The following is a 24,799-nucleotide window of genomic DNA, read 5'->3' on the forward strand; positions in this document are numbered from 1 at the left end:
ACCTGTGATTAAGCAGCCAGCCTGACCCCAGAGCAGGCCAAAAAAAAAAAAAAAAAAAAAAGATCGCAAAGTGCTGTTTTTTTGGGGGGAAATGAGATCAGGGAAAACGCGCCAACCTGTGGAAAACAAAAAAGCGAGGAAAAAATCAAGGAAGCAAATTGTGGATGTAACACCGCAATCGGAAATAGGGATCCGGCAAAACTCAAGGGATAGGTTGGTTTCAGCACCAACTCCAGAACAATTATTACCCTGCAGACGGAAAACCGGGCTTTTAAAATTCTTTTACTTAAAGGATCCAATGGCAGAGATTTATGCACCAACAGTTGAGGCCTGCAAGCTCCCAAGCCCTATTGCGCCTCAGAACGCCAATTCCCCACGGGCCAAAAGTCCGCAGAACCGGACAAATGACCCTACTGGGCATTCGTCGCCTACAGCGTGTGTGGCTCATCCAGCTAAGGGTAAACAGGAACTAGTAACTGCCCAGGTGCATCACTCCACCACCTCGATAATGATAAACGAGAACAAGGGAGGCGGAGTTAACAAGGCCTCCATTGATGGCTCCCCTCCAAAGGATATTCGTCTGATTCAGAGCAAATGTGCCCCAATCACGGAGTTGGTTGAAGCTAATGACCATACAAAGGCACTCAAAGGCTGCCAGGAGAGAATCACTGGTCACGGAAACTTTTTCAACTCATCTGGTCATGAAGGGGATCCATGGTTAAAACCCTTGTTTTTATCAAACGATTCCCAACTCGAGGATCTTACCGAGAGAATAACAAAGTACATTGACTCTCAAGGGAGAGCCCCACGATCAGAACAGGGGTTCGAGGATTGCCACGCAAGCCCAGGCATGATGGTGTCAACCCCCCGTTGCTATGTAGGGAAAAATGACCATGTACAACCCTCTGTTGATAACCGTATCATCACGTCACCAAACCAATTCCACAATAATCAGGATGCTCCAATCTCAATTTCATCGGGATGCACTTCGGATGTAGAACCTAAGGACCCAAGCAAGTTCGAAAAAGACCAGGCATCCTCACCATGGTTTCAAGCCTTGTTGAGCACTCTAGACCAAGCCATAAGGGTGCTAAATTATCAATCAAATAAAATGGAGGTTCAGATTGACCTTATTTCATTAGTGGCGGGTCACATTTCGGGGATAAACGCAAAACTGGATTCCCTGGCCTCGCTGCTAACAAATGGGGGAAAATCAGAGGCTATCACCAGCCTATGTAAACAACAATGCAGTTGTGGATGTGGAACAATACTTGAAAAACTAGCAAGCCTACCGGCCATCCTGATGGATATCCTAGGAGAGGTAAAACAATCCCGCAGCAATACCCAAGAGAAAGAAAATCATCTTAACCAGGACAACTCATTAATGGTCTTGAGTAAGCACGAAAAAGGCGCCATAAAAACAACAGATCAAGACCGATCATCAAAGAAAGCGGGTTCAGGGAACACAGTCTTAGTCATTAAAGACACCCTGCCCTCCGAAAATTCCTTTATTGAGGACAAGCCCACAAGGAGGCAAAGGAAAAAAGCAAGAAAGGCCAGGCTTAAGTATAAAAGGCAACCGAATACAGACCTGGGTAACCTCTTTCCCATATTCAAAACTGAAAGTCTCCAGGTTAACAAATCAAAACCTCCAATTGACTTATTAGAGGGAGAGAAGAGTTATTCCAATTCAGTTGACAAATCAATCACACCAAATTCACCAAGGAATGGTGGCACCATCCAAGGAATTAAAAATCTTCCCACCCAGTCAACAGGAAAGACGGGCTCAGCGCCTAACACAGGTCTCAACTCTCACAGAGAAATAAGTTTGGACCAGCAACAGGATGGGCAGGAGCAGCGGCAAGTAAAATCAAAACCCTTACAACCGGCGGGATTTGGTGGTGGCAATCAAGTTGATCTTGCACCAGTTCCGTCAAATAAAAGTAAGGATAAGAATTGTACACCTAAGATGAGCCCTCATCAGGGCACGACAGTCAGAAAAGAGCAGGCTACAAGTCCAACAGTCGAAGGAAATCCATACGAAGCATCTGGGGAATCAGCAGGTCCAGGTCCCAAAATTGTAATAACCCCCTTGCAAGTTACAGTACTCGAAAAGGAACGCAAATGCTCGCTTCAACAAAGGACTGCACACACAGATCTAATAAAGTCAATAAATGCAGGTCCAATACACAAAACAATAAGCTCAGCGGATGGAGCACCTGATGCACATGGACAACAATTGACCGACAAGATGGGCACGATCATTCAAGCTAACAACCAGTCATTTTTCAACGTGGATCAAAGAGCAAAGGAGTTTGCCCAACGGTTAGATCAGTTTGAGTTCAAATTAACCTTCATCCCGGAATATCCAACTAAGGGGCCACAGGATATCCTCAATCGAGGCAACCTGTTAAAACTATTCAAAGAAACATCTTCCCTAAAAGAGATAAATTCACAGGACCTGCATGCAGTTGAATTTCGACTAAACAAAAAGAACTCGGATATTGAGGAAACCGTTACTACCTGGGCCTCAAAAGACTTAACGGAAAAGATATACTCGGCAAGATCCCAGTTTGAACTATGGGGCATTTCTATCATAAAACATACGCGCCCAAGGTATCCCTACCCCTTGCAAAACAGTACCTGCATTCAAAAAAAGGGAAAGGTAAATACAGGACGCCCAATCACCTGTCTGCGAGGTGCCCGGGCCACCTCTCCTGCTTTTTCTAGGTCATCCTCGTCAGACATCCCGCAAGCAACCGGTCATTACATCTCTGACAAAACAGACTGGTCTTGGATACCCATGGTCCTGAGCAACAAATCTACCTAACCCTGACTCAAACTCGGGAATGTATAATAAGAGGCCCCCTCAGAATGCAAAAGAGCTGAGAAGCGTTTCAGTCTGCTCATGGAACGTGCACGGCTTTCAAGAAATGGCGCAGGATCATGTAACATTGGTTTTTTTTCAACAACAAGACATAATTTTAATCCAGGAGTCATGGAAACTAATACCAACTTCAATCCCTGGTTTTAAAGAACTCCATATTTTTGCGGAACGCCTTTCAGCTTTTGGGCATCCTCGTGGGGGTTTATCGACTTACATAGCCCAAAGATATAATTGGTTATCAGAAGAGCTGGATGTGGGTTTAAATTGGGTTCAAGTGACTAGAATTTCAGACTCTTCGCCATCCGGGACGCAATTGTGGCAACTCATTATATTCAACGTCTATATCCACCCAGACAGAAAGTCACAAAAGGAGAAACACGCAAGTTTACTGGCATTAATTAAAGCAATGCAAAGATCCTATTCACATTGTCCGCTGTTCATTTCCGGGGATTTCAACAGTGTCCTTGCCGGTAAAAACACGGAGATGGCAAAGAGGTCAATAAGTAGCCGTGGAACAATTCTAGCGGCCAGTCTAAAAGAAGCTGGTCTGTCAATCCTGAACGGCAATATAAAGGGGGACAGGCCTGCAGCCGTCACTTACTTGAGTGGCAGGGTTAACTCCATAATTGACTACACTATTGTAAGTGACGAACTACTTCCCGACATCAATCAATTCAAAATAGTACCTCGAGTGGAAAGTGATCACCTTCCCCAAATAACAAGTTTGAACATCACACCCACCAATGCGCCAATAATGACCTCCCTTCTACACCATGCTTTTAAGTTTAATCTAAAAAAACTAAAATGGCGTGGTGAAGGGTTGGGCAGAATTGAGGCCTATGTCAAAGCCCAGCTGGTCAAACTAGGGATACAAAAAGAGGAAGATCGAGTTTCAAACTGGGAGAACATGATATGGGATCTACTGCAAAAGTTTCCAGCAAGGTCGGGGATCCAGAGTAATGCCAATTGTAAGAAGGAGCCCTGGTTTAATATGGACTTAAGAGCTAAAAAAAGAAAGGTTGCAAAGGAGGTACGAGCACTGGCCAGTCAAAAAAATAACACATTGGGGATAGCGACAAACAAAACCAAACTAAGGGAGGCCAGGAGCATCTATAGAAAGGCCGTGAGGGTCGCAAAGGCCGAGTACAAAGAAAACATTTGGAACAAACTCCTAATTGCGGGAAAACATCCTAATAGTCGTGACTTCTGGGGAATCATAAATGATCTAAATCAAAGAACTAATCTCCATCAGGAAGCAGGAGTGGGAGCGGACATTTGGGTCCGCCATGTGCAATCTTTATACAAAGAAACAGAGCAAGTCCCTGAGAAAAGTTTACGGGCCATACAGGGAGTCGAGGATAAACAAAATGGAACTAATTATAAGGAAAGACCGGAGTCCAAGGAAGTCTCAAAGGGAGAAATTGAGCTGGCCGATTTAATCAACAAAAAAGAATTAAAATCGATTATATCAAAATTGAAGTCAGAAGGAGCTGCAGGCCCGAACGGGCTGCCAAATGCTATTTTTAAACAGGATCCAGATATGTGGCTAGAGACTTTAACTCGTTTATTTAACCACATATACAAACAAGCAGACGTTCCCACATCCTGGAAAGGAAATATTATTCACCCGATATTCAAGCATGGAGATCATCGTAATCCAACAAATTATAGACTGATATCTTTAATTGATGTGGAGGCTAAGCTCTACGCCTCCTGCTTACTACTTGAGCTACAGGCCTGGGTAGGAGTAACCAAGAAAATTCCCAAATACCAAACTGGCTTCAGGCAAGGAATGGGGACAATAACAAACTTAACTTGCCTGTCACTCCTAATGGACAATGCAGTAGCCAAGGGAACCCGGCTGTATGCCTGCTTTATTGACATCAAGTCTGCGTTTGACAGGGTGAACAGAGAGCGCTTGTGGGACAAATTAAAATGCTGGGGCCTCCCAAATCAACTCTTGCAAGCGATAATAGCCTTATACCGGAACACCTGGGCAAGAGTGAAACTGGGCAATGGGGGCAGTACAACCATGAGCATTCCTACGCATCAAGGTTTAAAACAAGGATGTGTACTAGCCCCCACCCTGTTTAACCTTTTTCTCTCTGACCTCTCGAGTGTGTTGGAATCGGCTGAAAATCACCCCCCATTATTGGCTAACAATCCAATATATTTTTTGCAATATGCAGATGATATAGTTCTGTTGAGTAAAACACCTATCGGTCTACAACGAGCCATTAATAAATTGTCATCTTACTTGGATCGGGAACGGCTGGAATTAAATAAAGACAAAACAAAAGTGGTACGCCTAGTAGATCCGCAAAAACTTAAGTACAAATGGACGGCGAAGGGGGACATAGTGGAAGAACAAAATTCATACAAATACCTGGGAATAATAATATCAAAAGGTGGAAATCACAAGGAGCACAAAGCAGTACTTCAAGCAAAAGCCCAATCTTTGATCTTTGCCTATCGATCTTTAAAAGGAAATATGGACTGCCCAAACCACAAGCACCTATTAAAAGTCATGACAGCTCAAATTTTGCCCAGCTTATCCTATGGTCTAGTTACCTGGTGTGGTAAGGAGGCCGATTTTCTGAACGACCTACAGATTAAAATCTATAAAGCGGTTTTCAATCTCCCAAAATCCGCCTCGGTTTCTCAAGTCAGGCTGGAATTTGGTTTGCAAAATCAGTATTTCCGGAGCATGAGCGGCTTTGTAAAATTCTGTAACAAACTTCGATCTGCAGACCCAGATACAATGGACTGGATGAGCTGGGAAGAAATCAAACAACGGGCGGAGACCGACTCTGGAAATACTTGGGGGAAGTACCTGAAACTGTGCGTCGAAAAGCTGAACCTGGAACCAGCCTGGAAAGCTGGGACAGACAAATCAACCCTAAGCAGACTAGCCAACGGGGCAGCGAAAAAGAAAATCTTTTTGGAGGATAAATATTCCCTCGCAAATCGTCGTCATGGCTGGACCATTATTAACTCTTTTACAATACTAAAACCTCATGCATATCTTACATCCCACTTCAATGGCCATTTAAAAAAAGCTTTCACAAACTATAGGATGGGCATGCATGTCTCAAAAGATTTATTACCCTCTTGGAAACATTCCTATCAGTCGGAGCGATGTCGACTCTGTGGGTATAAAAACGAAACTTTAGCCCATCTTTTTTGTGTATGTCCGGCACTGATAGGACAGAGACGACAATATTTGAAATCCATTTTTAAAGAGATGAACATTCGCTCATGCAGACAGGCAGTTACAAGCTGGTTGGGAGGTTCCTCCTCAATATTGATTTGCCGGGGAGTTAAATTTATGGCGGAGGCTAGTAAACGCTTAAGAGAATGTGAGCAGGGGGAACACCGTGACAAAAGCCTATCAGGGAAACCCTAACTCCAGGGTTTCATACTGGGAAAAGAAAAAGAGACCCGGAGATAGACTGATTAATGTCAGAGGAAGCCCCTCCTATTGCTTTCTAACTCGCATCACTTTTAAGGTTATTTTAATCTGGAGAAGTAGCAATTTAAGAAACGTTAGCAATCTGCTCTGTTATTTTATCATGTGAATTTGTAATAATTTTAATTAATTATGCAATAAATCTTTGACTTGACTTGAAAAGATATGACCGTAGGCGATAGGGTTACAGGCTTAAATTCTCTTGTGCCCTAATGATGGCCTAACTATAATTACTTCATTACCCTTCTTGCTTTATCAAACTTGCTTGAAAATGCACCATTTGCACACTCTTTAAAAAAAATATTAAGAATTCCGGGGGTGAGGGCAACAATCCCTTATGACAATCGGGTGAATTTCCTACACTCACGCGCCACAGGGGACTCATCCTAAACATTTACGTCCTACCACTTTCAAATGTCACCAGCCGCCACTGCATCTGGTAGAATGCCAACATTTGTGCAGTTCCCAGGAAAGTATTTGTGAATTCAATCCAATTGTAACTTATACATATCACAGATATTTATTCATAGACAAGAATAGGAATAGAAGGAGGTTTAGAATACAATGTTCAGGGACAGGTGCAAAGTTGCTACATTATAGGTAGGGAGTCCCCGTTCAGGTCAACCACATGCAGGAATGCAAACACATGAATTGGTTCCAGTGAAGAGGATTTGAATGAGAATTATTTAGAGCACACGGATAAATACTAGATGCAGACATCCAATGTTTTTACAGTTCAACACATAGCTCCATGGTTATCTTAGGTGCTACTCTTTCCTTGCTACAGAAAGGGGGAGAAGTGAACATGAGCACAGTTAAAGCAGCCAATGAACACTATTGCTTGACCCAATATTGCTCGAAATTCTTGGGGAAATGAGACCTTTAAAATTAGAAAAAACACATTTTGGCTTAGAGTATAATCTAGTGCACCATAATGTGTGCGCATGAACAGTAATCAGAAAATGATTCAGGACTCCCTGAATAACACTGAAAGCTCAAACACCAGAACAGAAAGGCTTACATACAAATAGTTATCAAAATACTAACTCTTCCGTCATAAAAAACACACAGTGCTTAGTTTTTGCCGGTGGTTTAAAGTAGTTGTCACCAGGGCTCGTTTTTATGGACCTCGTATATTTAGCCCAGAGAAGGAGAGAGATGAAAAATACAAGCAAGATTGAGATAAGACACAGGAAGTTTAGGGCGGTGCAATAAAGAGGCACAAGGTAGAAACAAGCCTGGGCATACTTTGTGGCAGCACCAGAGCTGAAAAACGTTACGCGTCTAAACAATAAAAAAAAGAAAATGTACTGAACAAGGAGTGTAAAGTGTCATTTTCTTTTTAGCTTCACGTTATCAGTGGCTATGAGGTGCCATGCAGTCAAATACAATGTTATAAATGAACAGCTTTATCAAACTGATGGAAAACACGTTTTCCAGGGGATACATTAATGTTGTTATTGCAAAAGACACAACTTTAGTGAGCTAAGCAGGGCATTTCAAATGAAAATTATACCTTTATTTAAAAGAAAGGTTGCAGATCTACATATGTAAAATGTTTTAGATATTTATGAGGGAACTTTTTATGTCATTTTAATTTTTGGAACGACTGTGTGGGGAAGGTAGATATATTTACGCAGGTGTGACTGCTCAGCAGGTTAATCACTTGCTCTTTGATGTGTGCCCATGAGGCAAGTTGGAATGGTGAGTCTAACTTTTCGAGGTTGTTAAAACAGGGTTCTCTTGAGGTGAGTAAAGGTCCCGGTAAAGGGGGGTGTGGGGGGGGGGGAGATACTAAGTGCCAGCGTTTAGCATTTCTGTTATAAAAACAAGATGTGATCATTTCTTTCCAATCACAGCCCAAGTCCGGATCAGTTCATTTGAACCCTCGTCACATCCTTGGGGCATTCCTGATGGGTAAGCCCTCTTCTGCCTTATCATTAACATGTACATAATCCCTCTGGTTCGGTTTCTTGAGCAGCACCAGTTAAAGTTTCCAAAAGTATGCTGACAAACACAAATCAATTTCTGTCTGGACAATGGGCAAAAAGACTCCTCCGAACATAACTTCTTGCTTGGACCACATGTTCCGCTGGATAAATGAAAGCTACCTTCGAAGAATAGCCCAAAGGCCAAGATTCTTAGGAACGGGGTCACTCAACCCGAGACACTACCATCTGTTTTGCCTACACGCCCCAAAAACCCATTTTCACATCACCAAATGAAAGGAACCTGGGGACAGTCTTCTAAACCAGTCTTTCTTTCGCTCCCCTGGTTAAACATCCACTCACTTTTCCACTCTACAATCAAACAGGTGCAAGTCTTCGTGCTTGTACATTTCAACATATGCAAAATCATCTACTCTGGCCTCTCCAAATATGTATTGCCAGGCTCCAAAGCTTACATCATAGGCTGCTACACTTCCTTAACGAGCAACTCCCAGTTCTTTCGCTTGGCGCTCTGCTGTGTGGCCACCATACTTTAACAAACCTTGGCATGCCATGCTGCAGCAATTATCAAAAGAGTTCTATGAAAGAACAGCTAAAGAATGGAAGCAGAAGAAAAATGAACCTTTGCGAGAAACGGTAGGGACATGTCACTGCAGGAACCAGTTAGGAAGCTGCAAATAAGAGTGACACTGCACTGAACCAATGGGACCACAGCAGGTAGGAGCTAAGTCCTTTATCGAATATAGCAGGCCTTCCAGACAGCGCATGCACACTGCTTAGGTTCGACCTAAACAGGAGCTGGCCTGGTTTGATAACTTCCACCCTAACTGACCTTTGCACAAAGAACAGGAATAACAAGGGCCACGGGAGAGAGGACGTTGGTGGGGATGGCGGGCTTGGTGGCCAAACATGAAATTGCATGCTCCTGAAATAGTTAAAAGCATCCAGTCTCAAATTTTGATGAGCTGGTATGGACTGGTATGCAAACAGGAGGAACCATTTTCCATCACCCTGGGTTGCCCTCGGGAATCCAGAACAATTTGAGGCCAATGGTGGGAAAATGACGGACTATTATCCACATAGAGAACCGTACCTCGAACTGTTGCTTGCTAATGAGATTGGATGCTGAGAGTGGGATGCACGAGTTGTAGTTAATGTATTTTGCTAAACTGTCATCAAAATCAATCAAATGTATTAAAAAAAGAACAGAATAACATGAGTAGAAAAGAGCACTTTAATCGCTATGGTACAGCAGAAGCAATTTCTTTTTTACCTTTCTTTGCTCGCAGCACTCGCCCCAATCGCTGAGCTTCCTGCCTTCGAGACCCACCATGGGAAGAAATCTGAATCAAGACATTAGCTTCTGGCAAATCAAACGAGGTGTCTCCCACCTGAAATTTATTAGAACAAAAAGTTTCATAATGCACTTCAAAATCATATGCATTTTATCACATTGGTCTATTTTCACCAGAACAGCGTAGACACATACTTTCAGTGATCATTGCAAGATCATAGGACTAATAACTTATCCAGGCAGACCAACGGAAAGCAGAAGATCACTAGCACGGATGGAGCCTGATTCCTCATTGGAATTATGCAGATAAAATATTGGAAGCAGAAAGTGAAACAAACATTTAAGTGAGTCAAAAAGTCTATCTTGTACCATGGGCGAATAGCTCCTTGAACACAACATTGAATGGGTTATATTTAAGCGTGTCCGTTTTAATTTAAAAAAATCTCACTTTGATTTTGATATACAGGCGACTAGCATACAGTAGGGTCAAAAGTTTTCATATATTTTTATTCATTTCTAGAGTCTCAATAGTGTCAAATCTGTCATGTGCCACCCATTCAGGGCATTTTCTGTCAAATGCACAAGTTACTTACCTTCGGTAACGATATATCTGTCAGAAACAGTAGTTAGTATTAGATTCCTTACCTTAGAATATCCCCAGGAGTCAGACTGGATCCGGAAACTTTTGCGTAGCAGTACCCTTGCGCGTCGCTAGGCATCGTCTGCGGTTCCGCGTCCGTTGTCGGCACCGGGATGACGTCGCCGGAGTACTTAGACGCCGCCCTCGCGCACGGACGTCAGTTCTTATACACAGCTTTTCCGCGCCAGAAACGCAGAGCCATGATAAATACCAACACTGGTACCATTAAGCTAGGGCCCTGAAAGGGGATGACCTTAACCCTAGATATCGGTTCGTAGAACGGGGGGGATGGGTGAGGCGGTAAGGAATCTAATACTAACTACTGGTTTTTTTTGTTGTTTTTTTTTGAAAAACCTTTACCTTTACCTACTTACCCTAAGAGAAAACAAGTGGATTTGGATGTGTAATACTGTAAAAAAGGGTCTGAATTCTTTAATTGAGTGGCATACTGTGGCAACCATATGATGTGGCAAGTCTAGATGGTTTGCTGTATGAGGAGTCATATACATATGAGAGCGGGGCTCCGCTCTAAGATGGCCGCTTCAGCTAGATAGACATGTGTTAGACCTTGATGTTACATCTAAGGGGTCCATTAAATATTCACATTTTTCACCATAAGCATTGATGAATCCCATTGTTACTATCTTTGACTGAGATTGGAAGATTAAGAGTGGCCCGTAGATAGGGTGCCAAAGTTTACACTGCGATGTGGTAATATACACTAGCGTGCTTCTGTCGTGTTGTGAGCTTCTAAATTTTTATATAATTTTTCTAAAACTTTGTTGTGAGCGAGAATAATCTATATGGTTATACTCCGTGGTTGTTACGGTTGCCAGTGAGGGTAGTTTACTTTACTGCCTTTACCAAAATGGTGCTAGCGTGATACTGATGACGCCATCACGCGTATACACGTTTATGTGCGGAAGCGAAGAGCTGCGACCACTTGGAAGAGGGAGCCGATTAGGAGGCGAGTTTGAACGTGATTGAGTAAGTACATGGTTTAGAAACGGCTACCGTGACCAATAGATAGGCATTCTGGGGTTCCCTATAGTAATGGATGCACGTGTCTTAATTTACAGACAACGTTGAATGCCCCTGTATTTGCGCAATCTGGTTTGAGACGACTGAAGCGTCTCGTCACACTGATATTCAGCCATTGCAAAGTCCATTACATCAGTAAGTGCTGTTGGTAAGGGACAGAGCTGTGGTATGCAGTTATACTGTTGTAAAGGGTGCTTAACCATGTTGCTGTAGATAGGGCTAACGCGCTTTTCATTCTTGACGTTTTCCGACTATCAAAAGAGAATTGGGAAAAAGGATTTAGAATCAGGAGTACTTCCGGCTGGAGGTCTCTTGGTAAGGATTTAATTGTTAGATAACTTTGGACTGGTAGATAGCAGTCACTTGATTGTGGTTTTGGTCGTGGATATATATGTGGACTTTTGGTGGTAGTTTGAATATGTACACTGTAGGTCTTTGGTTTGTTGTTACACATATAGTTTTAGGTGCTATGTGGTGGTGGCTGTTCTGTACTAAACACGCAGGGCACACATGTGAACTCTGTTTCCTGGGCTAAGTAGACGATACCTTATTTACAAGGAGTTTTTTGTATTTTTTTGTATATATTCATGTTTTAGATTTATGTGCAAAATATGGTCCTGAAGATGGTCCTATGGATTATGTTAACCAACGGGGACCGAAACGTCGACACCTGACATCTTTTTGTTCATGGATGTATCATTCATTTGATTGTTTAGTGTGTTAACATGGAAAACAAGTGTTAGATCATGGTATTGTTTTTCTTCAGGTCATCAGCAGAAGGTGTCTAATACTACTGTTAAATTGATTTCACAAATGGAGTAGTCATTTTTGTTGCCATATCGTACACCTAAAGAAATAATTTTATTACAGAAAAATAAAGAACAGTTTAATTCTGTTTTTCTCCTTGTCTCTATGATATTAAGGCCCGCTGCGGCGGCAAATCAATGATTTGAAATTTGAATTGTAAACAAATCCTATTAGGACATATTTGTATTTTGTTATAATATATACCCAGTCCTTGTGGGAATATTGGGTGGCTCTGTTTCGGATTAACGACACCAATCACAAGCTTCTCCCCCGGTGAATCTGGCATCCTCTGGGGGGGGGGGGGACAAACAGGATCACGAACGGGCAGATGCGGAGGGTGACCAGTCTTTATCTGCAGCCACGGTCAACCCGGTTAATGCCGCAGGCCAGAGACCCCGACTCACCGAACCCCGGCGGGGCCCAACACCGGGTCCGCGGGACGGGGACCCCCACCCACAATCAACAGCAAGCAAAGTCACTCCTCCATCAATGATGAGCAATAGAAACGATCGCCGCCAAATTCGGGCATAAAGGAAGCCTCCACTCCGTATGACCGGACCCTGCCTGGGTCTCCCGGCCGATGTTGTTGCACGGCAGCCCGGCTGTGAAAGTACTCAAGGCCCCGGCTTCCCCGCTGGAGTAGGCCACAATCTTCAACTCGATGCAACTTCGTCAAACCAGCCGATAAAAGTTTCCGGATTTCACCATCAGAGTGCAGAACAGTTCATTCACACAGAGGCTAGGCGTAAAATCAGGATAATGTATAGGATCTTGTGGTGGGATACGGAGGTCGGCGGAGCCGGGAGCATAAGCAGCCATCTTGTTTGCCAGCGTAGCTCCTCCATCTAAATACAGTTTCTTACAGATATATCGTTAACCGAAGGTAAGTAACTTGTGCATCTGAAAGAAACAGGTTAGTATTAGATTCCTTACCTTAGAATAGATACCCCAGCAATACCAACCCCGGTGGTGGGTCTGCAAACCAATATTCACACCAGAAAGTCCTGGAGGACGGAACGGCCAAAGAAGCCATCCCTCCGGACTTGGCTGTCCAGGGAGTAGTGTCTTGCAAACGTGTGCAGCGAGGCCCACGTAGCTGCCTGACAGATGTCCTGCAAGGGGACTCCCCGGCCCAGGGCAGTAGTAGCTGCCGTAGCCCGAGTGGAATGGGCCCTCAGCCCAACAGGAGGCTCCTTCTTAGCCAAAGAGTAGCATGCCTTGATGTACAACACAACCCACCGAGAGATGGTCCGTTTGTGCACCGCCCGTCCCTTCTTAGCGCCCACGCAACCAACAAAGAATTGGTCATCCACCCGTAACTGGCGTGTGCGATCCAGATAGTATGAGAGCGCACGTTTTGGGTCCAGAGGGTGGAGCCACTCTTCCTCTTTAGAGGGATGCGGAGGCGGAAAGAAGGTGGGCAAGGTGATGGACTGCCCGATGTGGAAGGCTGTAACTACCTTGGGCAGGAAAGAGGGTCTTGTCCGCAACACAACCTTGTAAGGATGGACAGAAAGGAAAGGAGGCTTGGAGGAAAGAGCCTGGAGCTCACTCACTCTCCTGGCAGAGGTGATGGCAACCAGGAAAGCAGTCTTAAATGTAAGAAGATGGAGAGGACAGTTACGAAGCGGCTCAAAAGGAGCGCACATCAGGTAAGTCAGAACCAGGTTCAAGTCCCACTGGGGCATCACGAAAGGAACAGGGGGTGACATATGAGTGATGCCCTTCAAGAACCTATTTACAATCGGGGACTTGAACAAAGAAGGCTGATCAGGTAGCCTTAAGAAGGCGGAAAGGGCAGAAAGGTAGCCCTTGATAGTGCCCAGAGCAGAGCCCTGCTGGGCAAGAGAAAGAAGGAAGAGGAGAACCTCTGAAAGAGGGGCAGAAATGGGATTTGCTGTGCACCATGCCACAAACCTGTTCCACCTACAGTCACGACAGAAGAGAAGGTCCTCCAGAAGAGGCAGACGAATCGGGGGATCGACAGACATGCTGAGTAGCTCGGGATACCAGTATCTTCATGTCCAGTCCGGAGCCACAAGGATAACTTGGGCCCGGTCGCGGCTGATCTTCTTCAGCACTCTGGGCAGAAGTGGTATAGGCGGAAAGGCGTACAACGAACCACAGCTCAACTCGTGACGAAAAGCGTCTACGAGCAAGTGCCGCCTTGGAAATTCCAGCGCGCATAACTGATGACATTGTGCGTTCTCTTCTGTGGCGAACAGATCTAACCAAGGCTCTCCCCACTGCTGAAAGAGGCCTTGAGCCACGTCCGAGTTCAGACGCCATTCGTGATCCATCATGCATCGACGACTGAATTCGTCCGCCCTGGCGTTCAGGGAACCTGCCAGGTGTTGAACCACCAGGGTCACGCACTGATGTTCCAGCCACTGCGCAGAGCCTCCTGGCATAGGGTCCACAAATCCACCCACCCTGTTTGTTGGAGTACCACATGGCAGTGATGTTGTCCGTGAACACCTGCACTACACTCCCCCAGACAGAGGGGAGGAATGCCTTCAGTGCAAGCCGGATCGCCCGCAGCTCCAGAAGGTTGATGTGGAGACGGGACTCCGCCGGAGACCAGAGGCCTCTGATCTCCGCCTCTCTCATTTGGCCCCCCCAGCCCTGGAGGGACGCATCCGTCACAACTACGTGCTCCGGTTGGGGTAGGGAGAGGGATCTGCCGCTGACCCAATCGCGGTTCGTGAGCCACCACTGCAACTGTCTTGCAGTGCCCTCCAAGATCAAGACATGGTTGGACAAGTTGCCCTGATGCTGGGCCCACTGAAACTTCATGTCCCACTGCAGAGCCCGTATCCGCAACCTGGCGTGATGCACCAGAAGGATGCTGGAAGCAATCAGCCCCAGAAGCCGCAGCGTCAACCTGACCGAGACTCGGGATAACGGCTGAAAGATCGGAATCAGAGCCTGAATATCCCGAACCCGCTGTTCGGGAGGATAAACCCGAAACTGCGCCGAGTCTAGAACCACTCCGATGAAGAGGAGCTTCTGAGAAGGACACAGGTGTGACTTCGGCACATTGATGGAGAACTCCAGCAAGTGCAGGAGGTCGGCCGTAGTCTGGAGGTGGCTGACGACTGTCTGGGGCGAGCCCGCCTTTAACAACCAGTCATCGAGGTAGGGGCAGTTATTCTAAAACCCTTTTAAAACGGAACTTTCCAGAAACAGTTCTTTCAGCTAACGCTCTTGTGTTCAGAATCCTCTTGCCCGGAGCTCATTCAATAACTCGGACTACTTACCACACCATGTTTCTAGGCTGTATGACAGGGTGGGTAATGTTTGTGCTGCCATCACTTTTAATAGGTGCTTGTAGGCCGGCTAGCCCAGTTTTTTGTTCAACAATCTGAAGGCGACGATTAGTGATTGGGCTATAGCTCTTAAATCCATTTTATGGTCCTTATGTGTCGTGCCCCATCCCAGCTTTATGCCCAGGTATTTTTAAGACGCTTGCTCTTCAACTTCAACTCCATTAACGTGCCCTTTGAACTTATTTGTCTTGGTATCCACCAGGCGTACAACCTTTTTTTTTTGTTCAACTCAAGGTGTTCCTGGTCAAGATAGATTACTAGGTTGTTTATTGCTCTTTGCAGGCCAATCAGGCTTTGACTCAACACCACAATGTCATCTGGTACTGTAAAAAAGGAATTGACTCTTTGGCTAGGGTTGGCGTTTGACTCTTAGCTAATATGATAGCATGTACTTAGTTATGTCTGCTAGAAACAAATTGAATAGGCTTGGTGCCAGGATGCAGCCTTGTATTATGCTGTGATGTGTGTTAATGCTGGCTCTTGCTCTATTTCCATTGCCTAGTTTCGCTCTCACCCAGGTTTCACTTTGAAGGGCGATGATTGCATCCAAAAGATTAAGTGGTAAAACCCAGGTTTTTTATTTTTCCCCCAAAGTCGGCTTCTGGTCGCTCTATCGAACACTGATGTCAGGTCGATAAAACATGAAAATAATCATGTTTTTCTTTTTACTACTTTTTCTGTTAAAAGTGCCAGAATTGCCAGGTTTGTGGTGGTTCCAATCCCTGACCTAAAGCTTGTTTGGAACTTTGGAATTATGCTCTTTTCGTCTATCCAATTTTGAAGGTGAGTTAGGAGACATGATGCTTACAGTTAGGCCTCTACATCTATCAGGGATATCTGTAATCTTCTGGCTTACTGTGGTTTCCTTGTTTAAATATTGGATGAATTATGTTTCCTTTCCAGGAGTGGGGGACCTTATTCTCTCGATAGATGTGGTTGAAGAGGGACATGAGATAGTCTGCCCAGAAATCAGGTGCCTGTTTGAATAGTGCATTTGGGAGGCCATTAGGTCCTGCTGCCCCCTCAGTTTTAAGTTTTTTTTTATTGTTCCTCTTAGATGTTTAGCGTCGGTTAGATTATTTTGTTCGTTGATGCTCGTCTCTGGTTCTGTCTGATGACATTCTTCCTGAGGCTGGGGACTGATTTTTTTCTTCTCTGTGCCTTTGCTTTTCCAGTGATTTTAAAGCAATGGTCGGTTTAGCATAGTTATTATGGTCCGAGTTGTTATACATGTTCTATGTTCTGAACATGCATGTTGTGTCCATATTTCTTCATCTATTCCTGCTTCTAGTTGGAGTCTTGGTCCCTTGTTCAGGTTATTATTCCCCAAAATTCCCTACTTATTGGCAATTTGCTTGCCCACAGTAATTTGTTCCAGATGGTTTCTTTGTACTCTGTTATAGCTTCCCTCAATTTTTCCTTGTATTTTTTCCGCATTTCCTTAAATGTACCTTTATCTATTTATTTCCCTTTCTTGCTGTGGCTGCTTGAAAACGTGCCTCTTGCGAACCTTTTTTTTGATCAAGCAGTTGAATGTAAAACCATGGTTCCCTCCTGGTATCTATTTTCTTTTGGCATCCAGGAATGACTGGGAATTTCTGGATGACTACACAACCCAAAAGCTCCCAATCTTTTTCTATTTCTTCTTCTTTTTGTGTCCCTAGCTGATTCACATGATCCTGAATTGTATTCATTATTATCTTTGTGTCTGATCCTCGCCACTTTAATTTCCTCAGGTTGTACTTTTCCGGGTATTGTACTAGAGACTTTAATTTTCGTGCCTGGATCAGAATGATGTTAATGTTCGTAATCTGCAGGATGTGATCGCTTTCTGGGCGTGGACAGACTTGAAAGAAATCAATAATGGGGATAAGATCATTAGTGGTAATGGTAAAATCTATAATTGATAGATTTTTTCCACTCAGGTGCGTGATGGCTGCTGGTCTGTCTCCGGTTACATTGCCGTTCAAGATGGTCAAGCCTAGAACTTCTGACTCACGAGTAATTAACTGCTTTCCCAGGTCATCCCTCCTCTTTCTTCTGTTTACTTGTAATGAGGCTGCTGTTAAAATCTCCCGAGATAATCAGATTACTATGTTTGTGGGTTCTTTGTAGGCACCTTAATCAGATTCACCAATGTTAGACATGTTCCTTCTGCAACTTTTTCTCAGGATGGTTGTATATGTTAATTAGTATTAATTGCCAACTTAACCTGTTGGGGCAGAGTTTACCAGTAAGTTTTAATGCTTGTAACCAATTTTCTCCAGCATCTAATTCTTATATTAACCTGCCATATTTTGCAGTGGCATATATTGATAATCCTCCTATGAGGTGCCCAAAATATGTGAATGTTTCTGCCAGGATATGATGTTCTATATAGCCCGGAATTGGGACTGGTTTCATGTTTCTTGGAGCAAAATTAAATCTTGATTTTGCAGGAAAGACAAGGTTTCGAGGTCATGGCCCATGTCTCTAAAGCCATGGACATTACATGAACAGATCTTGATTGTGTCTGGACCCATTACTCTAGAACCATGGTTGTTCCTTATGCAGTTCTCATGTTCGTCCCCATTATTCCTGCCTGAATACGCCTTGTGGTGTCGTCAAGACCTGTCCATTGTTTTTCAACAGGTACGTTTTCTACTCAGGGCCATTGGTATCCAGGACCAGTCCCGACTGTTACCTAGCTGACATTTTGGGTTTGGTTGGCTTGCTGTTAAATCTTCCTGGGTTGAGTTGTATTGTGCTGGTGGAGAAGTGTTTCTAGCGCCATGTAGGCAAGTTTTTTTTACCTTTCCCGACGGTTTGTCCCATTTCTGGTATAGCTGTGCTTTGTAGAAAGGGATATGGATATTTTGGTTGTTTATGTTTTGGCCTTAAAGTAATTCCCCAGGCTTTGAATGTTGTTCTTGTTGCGTAGATCCTGCCTACTAATTCCTTAGAAGTCCAGGTTGTCAAGGACTCTTCTGTGTCTCGGGAAGATGCAGTTTGTTGAAATTCTATGGCTACTAGATCTTATGAGGTTATCCCCTTTAGTTCTGGTATCTCAAACAGCGTTAACAAGTTCCCTCGGTTCAGTGTGTCTTGTCTTCCTTTAGTGGGGTACTCAGGCACGAATATCAATTTTGATGTAGTCTCTATGGTGTTATTTGGAGAATTTATAGGCTCATTTTTGGAGGTTTAAATTTTTGGATGTTATGTGTTTTGGGGCAGTTCGAATTTCTTGGCCGACGGGTTCTTTGAGAGCCCTTTCTTGTGATAAGGCCGTAGAGCTTCTTTCTTTTGTTTCTATCTCCGGGTTCCCAGGCTTTTTGGATGTTAAAGCCCGTGAGGTCTCAGTCTTTTTTGACACTATGGAAGAAAGCCTGCAGGTTCGACCCTTCCTATTTACAATAACTTATCAGGATATGGGTGCATTGTTTCTTGTTTTTTGTTTTGTCAGGAAATATTTCCCCTGATATTTCTTCCGTTGTAGCAGGTTTATTCGATTTACATTCAGACTCTTTTTTGTTGGTTCTCTGTGCCCCCTTGTCTGGGCTTGAGTCTCTACAACCCAAGGGTGCTATTTCTATCTGAACCAGTGGGGTTGTTGCTACCTCTTCTCTGTCGTTAATTGGTTGTTTTTGATCCAGTTTCCCCTTCTCCAGTCCATGCTTTTATACTGCTTTGTAGACCTTTTGTAGTTTGGTTATGTTGATGTATTCCTGGCTCGTTTTCTCTTGGCTACTGATAGCTTTGTCGGGCAGGGGTGCTTGAATTTTAAATGGTTTGTTAAGATTGACTGAGTTATTGGATTGATAGGACCCCGCAATTGAGATGTCTAATGTTGCTTCTTTGTGTATCCTGTTTTTTTTTCTAACCATAGTTTGATTGGTTAATAAAATATTATTTCCTACAATGAATTTACAGATTAAAAAACATCAAAGAGATACAATCAAAAGACGTGTATTTGTAATTAACAATGATTTTTTCCAAACAATCAGTGACAGTATTGGCAACATTACATTTTTCTACAATCAATACTTTGTTCCTCGGATGTAACCCCACAAAGACAAGGTTCGACGTGTTTCGGTGATACAAGAGCAGAATGAGATCACCTCTTCAGGACAATGTATTATCTACCCCTCTTTTATGAACAACCTCTAAAATCAAGGTGACTTTTGCTGTTATAGACCATTCACAATTGTATGCTTGATGAATCGGCCATTTGTCTTAATTAAAACCAATAATATTATGGGTCCTTGATTAGTCTTTGTGCATCCCTTTTCCAATTGGGGGGTAGTAGGCAGATCAGCATCTAGCAAAAGACACTATATTTTTTTTTAGTCCATAGGTGTTGATTGTCATGTGGAGTTTATTGGTCTACGTAAAGAATATGTTAAATGTCACCTTTGAGTTCCGTCTTTCGCCGTTCTTACTGTAGTGTAGTTCCTATATACCCAATAGGCTCTGCGCATTGGAATAATATAAACAGCAGTGTAGACGTAGGACTGAGGTCATCTAGGTCTCTACTGACTATATTAGACTTAATTAGTTTTGCCAGCTAGCTCAGAGGTCACTAGAAACTTTCTCGAATGTTCAGGAAAGGGTTAACCGTCCTGATTTAGACAAGAAGGGATTCTTTTCTGACAACCGCATAAACATGACAACTTTGCTCCCTCAGAATAAAGAGTGTATCTCTAGAGTCGTGTGAAAACAATAGACAGCTATTTCACTTAGTCAATCGTGCATGCTTAGTTTCACCAGAGTGCAGAGAAATAGAGAGACAGGCGTTTTCAATAAAATGTGTTATTTTATTCAGCAGTCTTCTTTCTCATGCAAGAGAAATGAATTGCCACAATTGCAATACTTATTATAAAGTAAAGTGCGTACAGTAAAAGGAGTATTATAAAATAATACTGTAAAAGCATTGATATGGTTTCTTAGCCATATGATACTTTAAAATGGATAAAATATATACATACATAAAAGCATTGACTAACAAACTGAACTGGTGCTTCTAAAATCCGCCTACCCCGGTGTACCTGACCTAAGCCTAATACGTGGGAAGGAGCAAGTAAGTTGCAGTTTTAAGTTAAGTTAGGTTTTTGCCAAGTATTGGAATCAAGAATTCTCTCTAAGGTTTTAGTCAGCTCCGTACCTTGGTTATAGAATGAAGGAGGTCTTGTATCTCGCTTCTCAGGACAGCAACCCGCGAGGGTGACTTGGGAACACCGGAGCTGGATTTTCTTGGCGTGAGAAAGAGCAGCTTCTCCAGCGCGTCAAAGGGGAGGGGCGGCTACCTTGGGCTCTCGCATTAGCTGGGCTTCGGATAAGTAGATAGCCGCTCTGCTCCACACCACCGTGTGTTTGCTTAAGGCAACATTGGTATATTTATACCTGAAAGGTGCCGGGTTTGACGTAAGGTTGAACATAAGATGTCACTGAGAACTAACAGTTCTTTCTGGACTCCAGGAGTTCTTGTGCAAATAAAAACAAAAGCAGGGGGTTTTCCCGGGCTGCTAGAGGCTTGGTTTGTTTAAAGAACGCGTTGTGCTTTCTAGGAGTCTATGGGAGTAGCCTTGCCGTGTTTCGGACTGCATGGGCTAATACTAAATATGGATAGGATTCTTATGCCTTTATAAGGAAACTATTTGTTATAACCACATAAGGGCATGAATCGGGAATATCGAATTAGGGTCCTAGATAGAAATACAACACCCACTCCACGTATTTATGTCCATCATTACTAAAAATAAGCAATATAAAACATATGATGCATGTGTGTTTTCCAACCCACCCCAAAATACATAATTGCATTTGAAATGGTGTATGGTTTATACACGGCAATGAGTATTGGTACTGTACGTTTTTTTCAAGCAAAGTTATCATTCAGTTAAATGCATATATATCAGCTGAATGAATTGCAAAAATTACACATGAAATGGCTCTGTATACAGAAAAGAAGGTCGAGACCATTTCATCACATATTTATACGATAATGTACATGTGCTAGAGGCTGAGGTAAAATATTGTCTCTAGAGTCTCAAAAAATAGAAGCTCTGTTCTCTAAGAATAGTTCTACTTTAAGCAGAGTACCATGTGCCGGAAAACGGGTAAATATTTTTGAAGTTAAAGAAAAATAATTTTGCTTTCAGGGGAAAAAATAGTTCCAAATGTTTTCAGTAGCATTGTTTAACAAAACTGAAGGCCAAATTCAGAGTTCAGGGAATGCTGTGTGCTTGTTATTATTTAAAAAGTAATTCGCTCGCCAATGCAGTGACAACACTAAACGTATTTTACACCTGATCGATAAGGCCCACTTCCAGAACTCGGACTCCGCCTTGTTGGCTATAGACGCGGAGAAAGCGTTTGACCGAGTGGACTGGCACTTCCTCCAGCAAGTCCTGCGGCGCTTTCGTGTGGGGGACAGATTTCAGGCCTGGATCGCGAGCTGCTACCACCGCCCCCAAGCTCGTGTCCGCTTGGGAGGCCTGCGCTCTGATCCTTTTGAGATTCAGCGGGGCACGAGGCAAGGTTGCCCCCTTTCGCCCCTTCTCTTCGCCCTTTATGTAGAGCCCCTTGCGCAAAAGATTCGCGACAACCCTACCATCCGTGGCATGACTTTTGGCCGGGAGCCCCATGTAATAGGCCTTTATGCCGATGATATCATTGCCGCTCTGGAGGCCCCGGATTGTTCCGTCCCCGCATTCCTGAAGGAGCTGGAATCATTTGGCGCCATTTCTGGCTTCAAAATCAATAAAGGGAAATCCCTCATTTTACCCTTGGGTAGGAACGCCCATGCGCACAACCTCTCCACCTGCTTACGAGGGAGGTGTCTCCTCTGCAGCACATCTCCCATACCTAGGCATAACGCTCACGGCTTCCACGGACTCCACGCTGACTCTCAACTACGCAGCCCTCTTCTCCCGGATCCGGTCTGACCTAACTCGATGGGCCAAACAACCACTCTCTCTACTGGGTCGCATTGCGGCAGTCAAGATGTCGGCCCTGCCTAAGATCCTGTACTTTTTTCAGACTCTCCTGATGCTCCCCCCCGGGGGTACCATTCAAGCCCTCCAAGCCGCCATCCATCATTTCATCTGGGAGGGCAAACGGGCGCGCCTACATAAACACCTAGCCTATAGGACTGCAGACGAGGGAAGTCTTGGTATCCCCAACTTGTTGCAATATTTCCAGGCGGCGCAACTCCGATACTTGGTAGAATGGTTTAGGCCAGAGTCCGAGAAGCGCTGGTTATTCCAGGACAGAGCAATGGCTGGCACTTCCCTTTGGAAGATCCCATTCCTTCTTAGACAACACAGACCACACTACCTTTTACGGTCTCCTATCACTCGCACTGTCCCTCAGGTCTGGAACGCGGTTGTGGTCAAAAGGGGTCTCACCACCTTCCCTTCTCCCCTTACGCCTGTTCTGGATAACCCGGAGTTCCCACCGGGCAATGCTCCTAGAGCCTTTCCGCAATGGCGAGGAATTGGTAGTTTCTCCGCTGGTCACTTCTTTGACTTGCGGGGTTTCCTCCCTCTTAAAGACATAATCCAAGGCTAGGATGTTGTATCCCCTCATCTATTCCAATATTTCCAGCTTCGACATTGGCTCACCCATCCGGACGTTCTCCCCTTGGTGGGCAGGCCCATGACAGTCTTCGAGAAATGGCTAGTGACAAGAGACTCTGACAAACATCTTATCACAGACATTTACAAAATGCTTACACCTACTCCCCTGTCGGGCAAAACAGCGGGCCAGAGGCGTTGGGAGGCAGAATTGGGGAGGGCCTTGTCACACAAGGAATGGAGCTATGTTTACTATAGAGCTGCACACACCACTCGCAACACGGCTGCCAGGGATACGGCGACGAAACTGGCTATATATTGGCACCTCACGCCGGCTCGGCTCAATAAAGGCAACCCCGCACGAAGCGCGTTATGCTGGAGGGGTTGCGGGGAAAGGGGCACTCTGACACACCTCCTCTGTGACTGCCGCGAGGTTCAAGACTATTGGAATGCTGTCCTAGACGACATCGATTCCGCATTTGATACAGAAATCCCTAGATTCTCGGCATATGCCATTTTGGGTTTGCCCAACGCACTCACATTCCCCCTGAAATCCCTTAGAGGTCGCCAGATGGGAGTAGCTATGCAGGCCGCAACACAACATGTCCTGTCCCTGTGGGGCTCCACCACCAGACCTACTCACACGGGTTGGTTACATAAGATATGGTTTACCCTGGGCATGGAGCGCATTCACGCCACGCTTACACAGTCCACGGCTGCTTATCAGAAAGTGTGGCTCCCACTGCTCTCCCTTTTATCCAGGGAATTCAATGAGATCACGTGCCCCAAATACCTGCGCATTCTGAGACTTACCGCGAACACAAATGACTCCATACATCCACCTGAGTGATCGCTTCAGTTACTACATGGTTAGGGCCTTTATTGCCCCACACGACTGGCACACTGGGCGGGGTGGGAACCGGGAGGAAGGGTGGGGGAGCGGGGGGGGGGGGTTACAGTTGGGATTTTTCTTCTTACGGTTTCACTGCTGCATAGCAAGGAGTGTTTGCACTTCTAGTACCATGTCATTGCTTTATCAAACGCAAATGATCATTCATATGTTTTCTGTATACTGCAGATCTTATTTGCTTGATTGCCTTTTTGCCCGCCACGCCTCCCTTGCAATGTAATGACTACTGATGCTCCTGAAACCAATAAAACAAATTTGAATTTAAAAAGTCATTCACGTTGCTCAGGGGAGAACATCATATAAGGCAGGCTTGCAAAAAATTGGTCTACAACATCAGGTGAACGTTCGACCAAGTTTGAAAATACTGCAACTGTGCAGTTCTGTGCGTGATTACTATCATCGATGTTTGGATCAACAATGCTCACAGAAGGTTGTACCTGTTTGCTGCTGCTTTCCTCTCGTACTTCACCGCCACCTACTCGTAATGGTGAAGTCTCAACGAATGCCGTCATCAGAATAGGTAGTCGCTGGGGACAACATGTTGCATGAGTCGTTACCAGACCTAGCAAAGTATCGATATCTATTGGTACTGCTGATGGTAATGTAAGACAGACGTCCAACACGCATTCTTCTCCGCATAGCAGACATCAAAGCACAGGTAAGATGCAATCTTGCCAGATTGGTCTGAATGAAAGAAACCAGGTAGTATTCAGATCTCTCAGCCGGGCCAATCCGAGGACCTTAGTGATGCGGTCTCGGTAGCGCATTGCTTGGATCGTTTCTTCCATCATTGCTGAAGTCTTGTCTGTGGCTTGGCTTGTCATATCGGAGAGCAAAAGGAACAAAAATAGAATTCCTGCTTCGAGTCCCAAAATTAAAGGTAGGCCGCCAAAGACAGAATGGACAAAATTCGGGATGAT

At 44.4% G+C, this 24,799-nt stretch overlaps 1 protein-coding gene across 3 annotated transcripts in view; it reads right to left on the reverse strand.

Annotated features, from left to right (window-relative positions):
• ERCC3 (ERCC excision repair 3, TFIIH core complex helicase subunit) overlaps positions 1–24,799 on the reverse strand; it is a 1,672,020-nt gene that overhangs the window by 525,691 nt on the left and 1,121,530 nt on the right. For all 3 annotated transcript variants that reach the window (XM_086961802.1, XM_086961803.1, XM_086961804.1), the window contains one exon: positions 9,579–9,696. In XM_086961802.1, coding sequence (XP_086817928.1) covers positions 9,579–9,696 — 118 coding nt within the window. The remainder of the gene's footprint in view (positions 1–9,578; positions 9,697–24,799) is intronic.

This window comes from Lissotriton vulgaris, chromosome 3_1, assembly GCF_964263255.1.
Source record: "Lissotriton vulgaris chromosome 3_1, aLisVul1.2, whole genome shotgun sequence".
Taxonomy (NCBI): Eukaryota; Metazoa; Chordata; class Amphibia; order Caudata; family Salamandridae; genus Lissotriton; species Lissotriton vulgaris.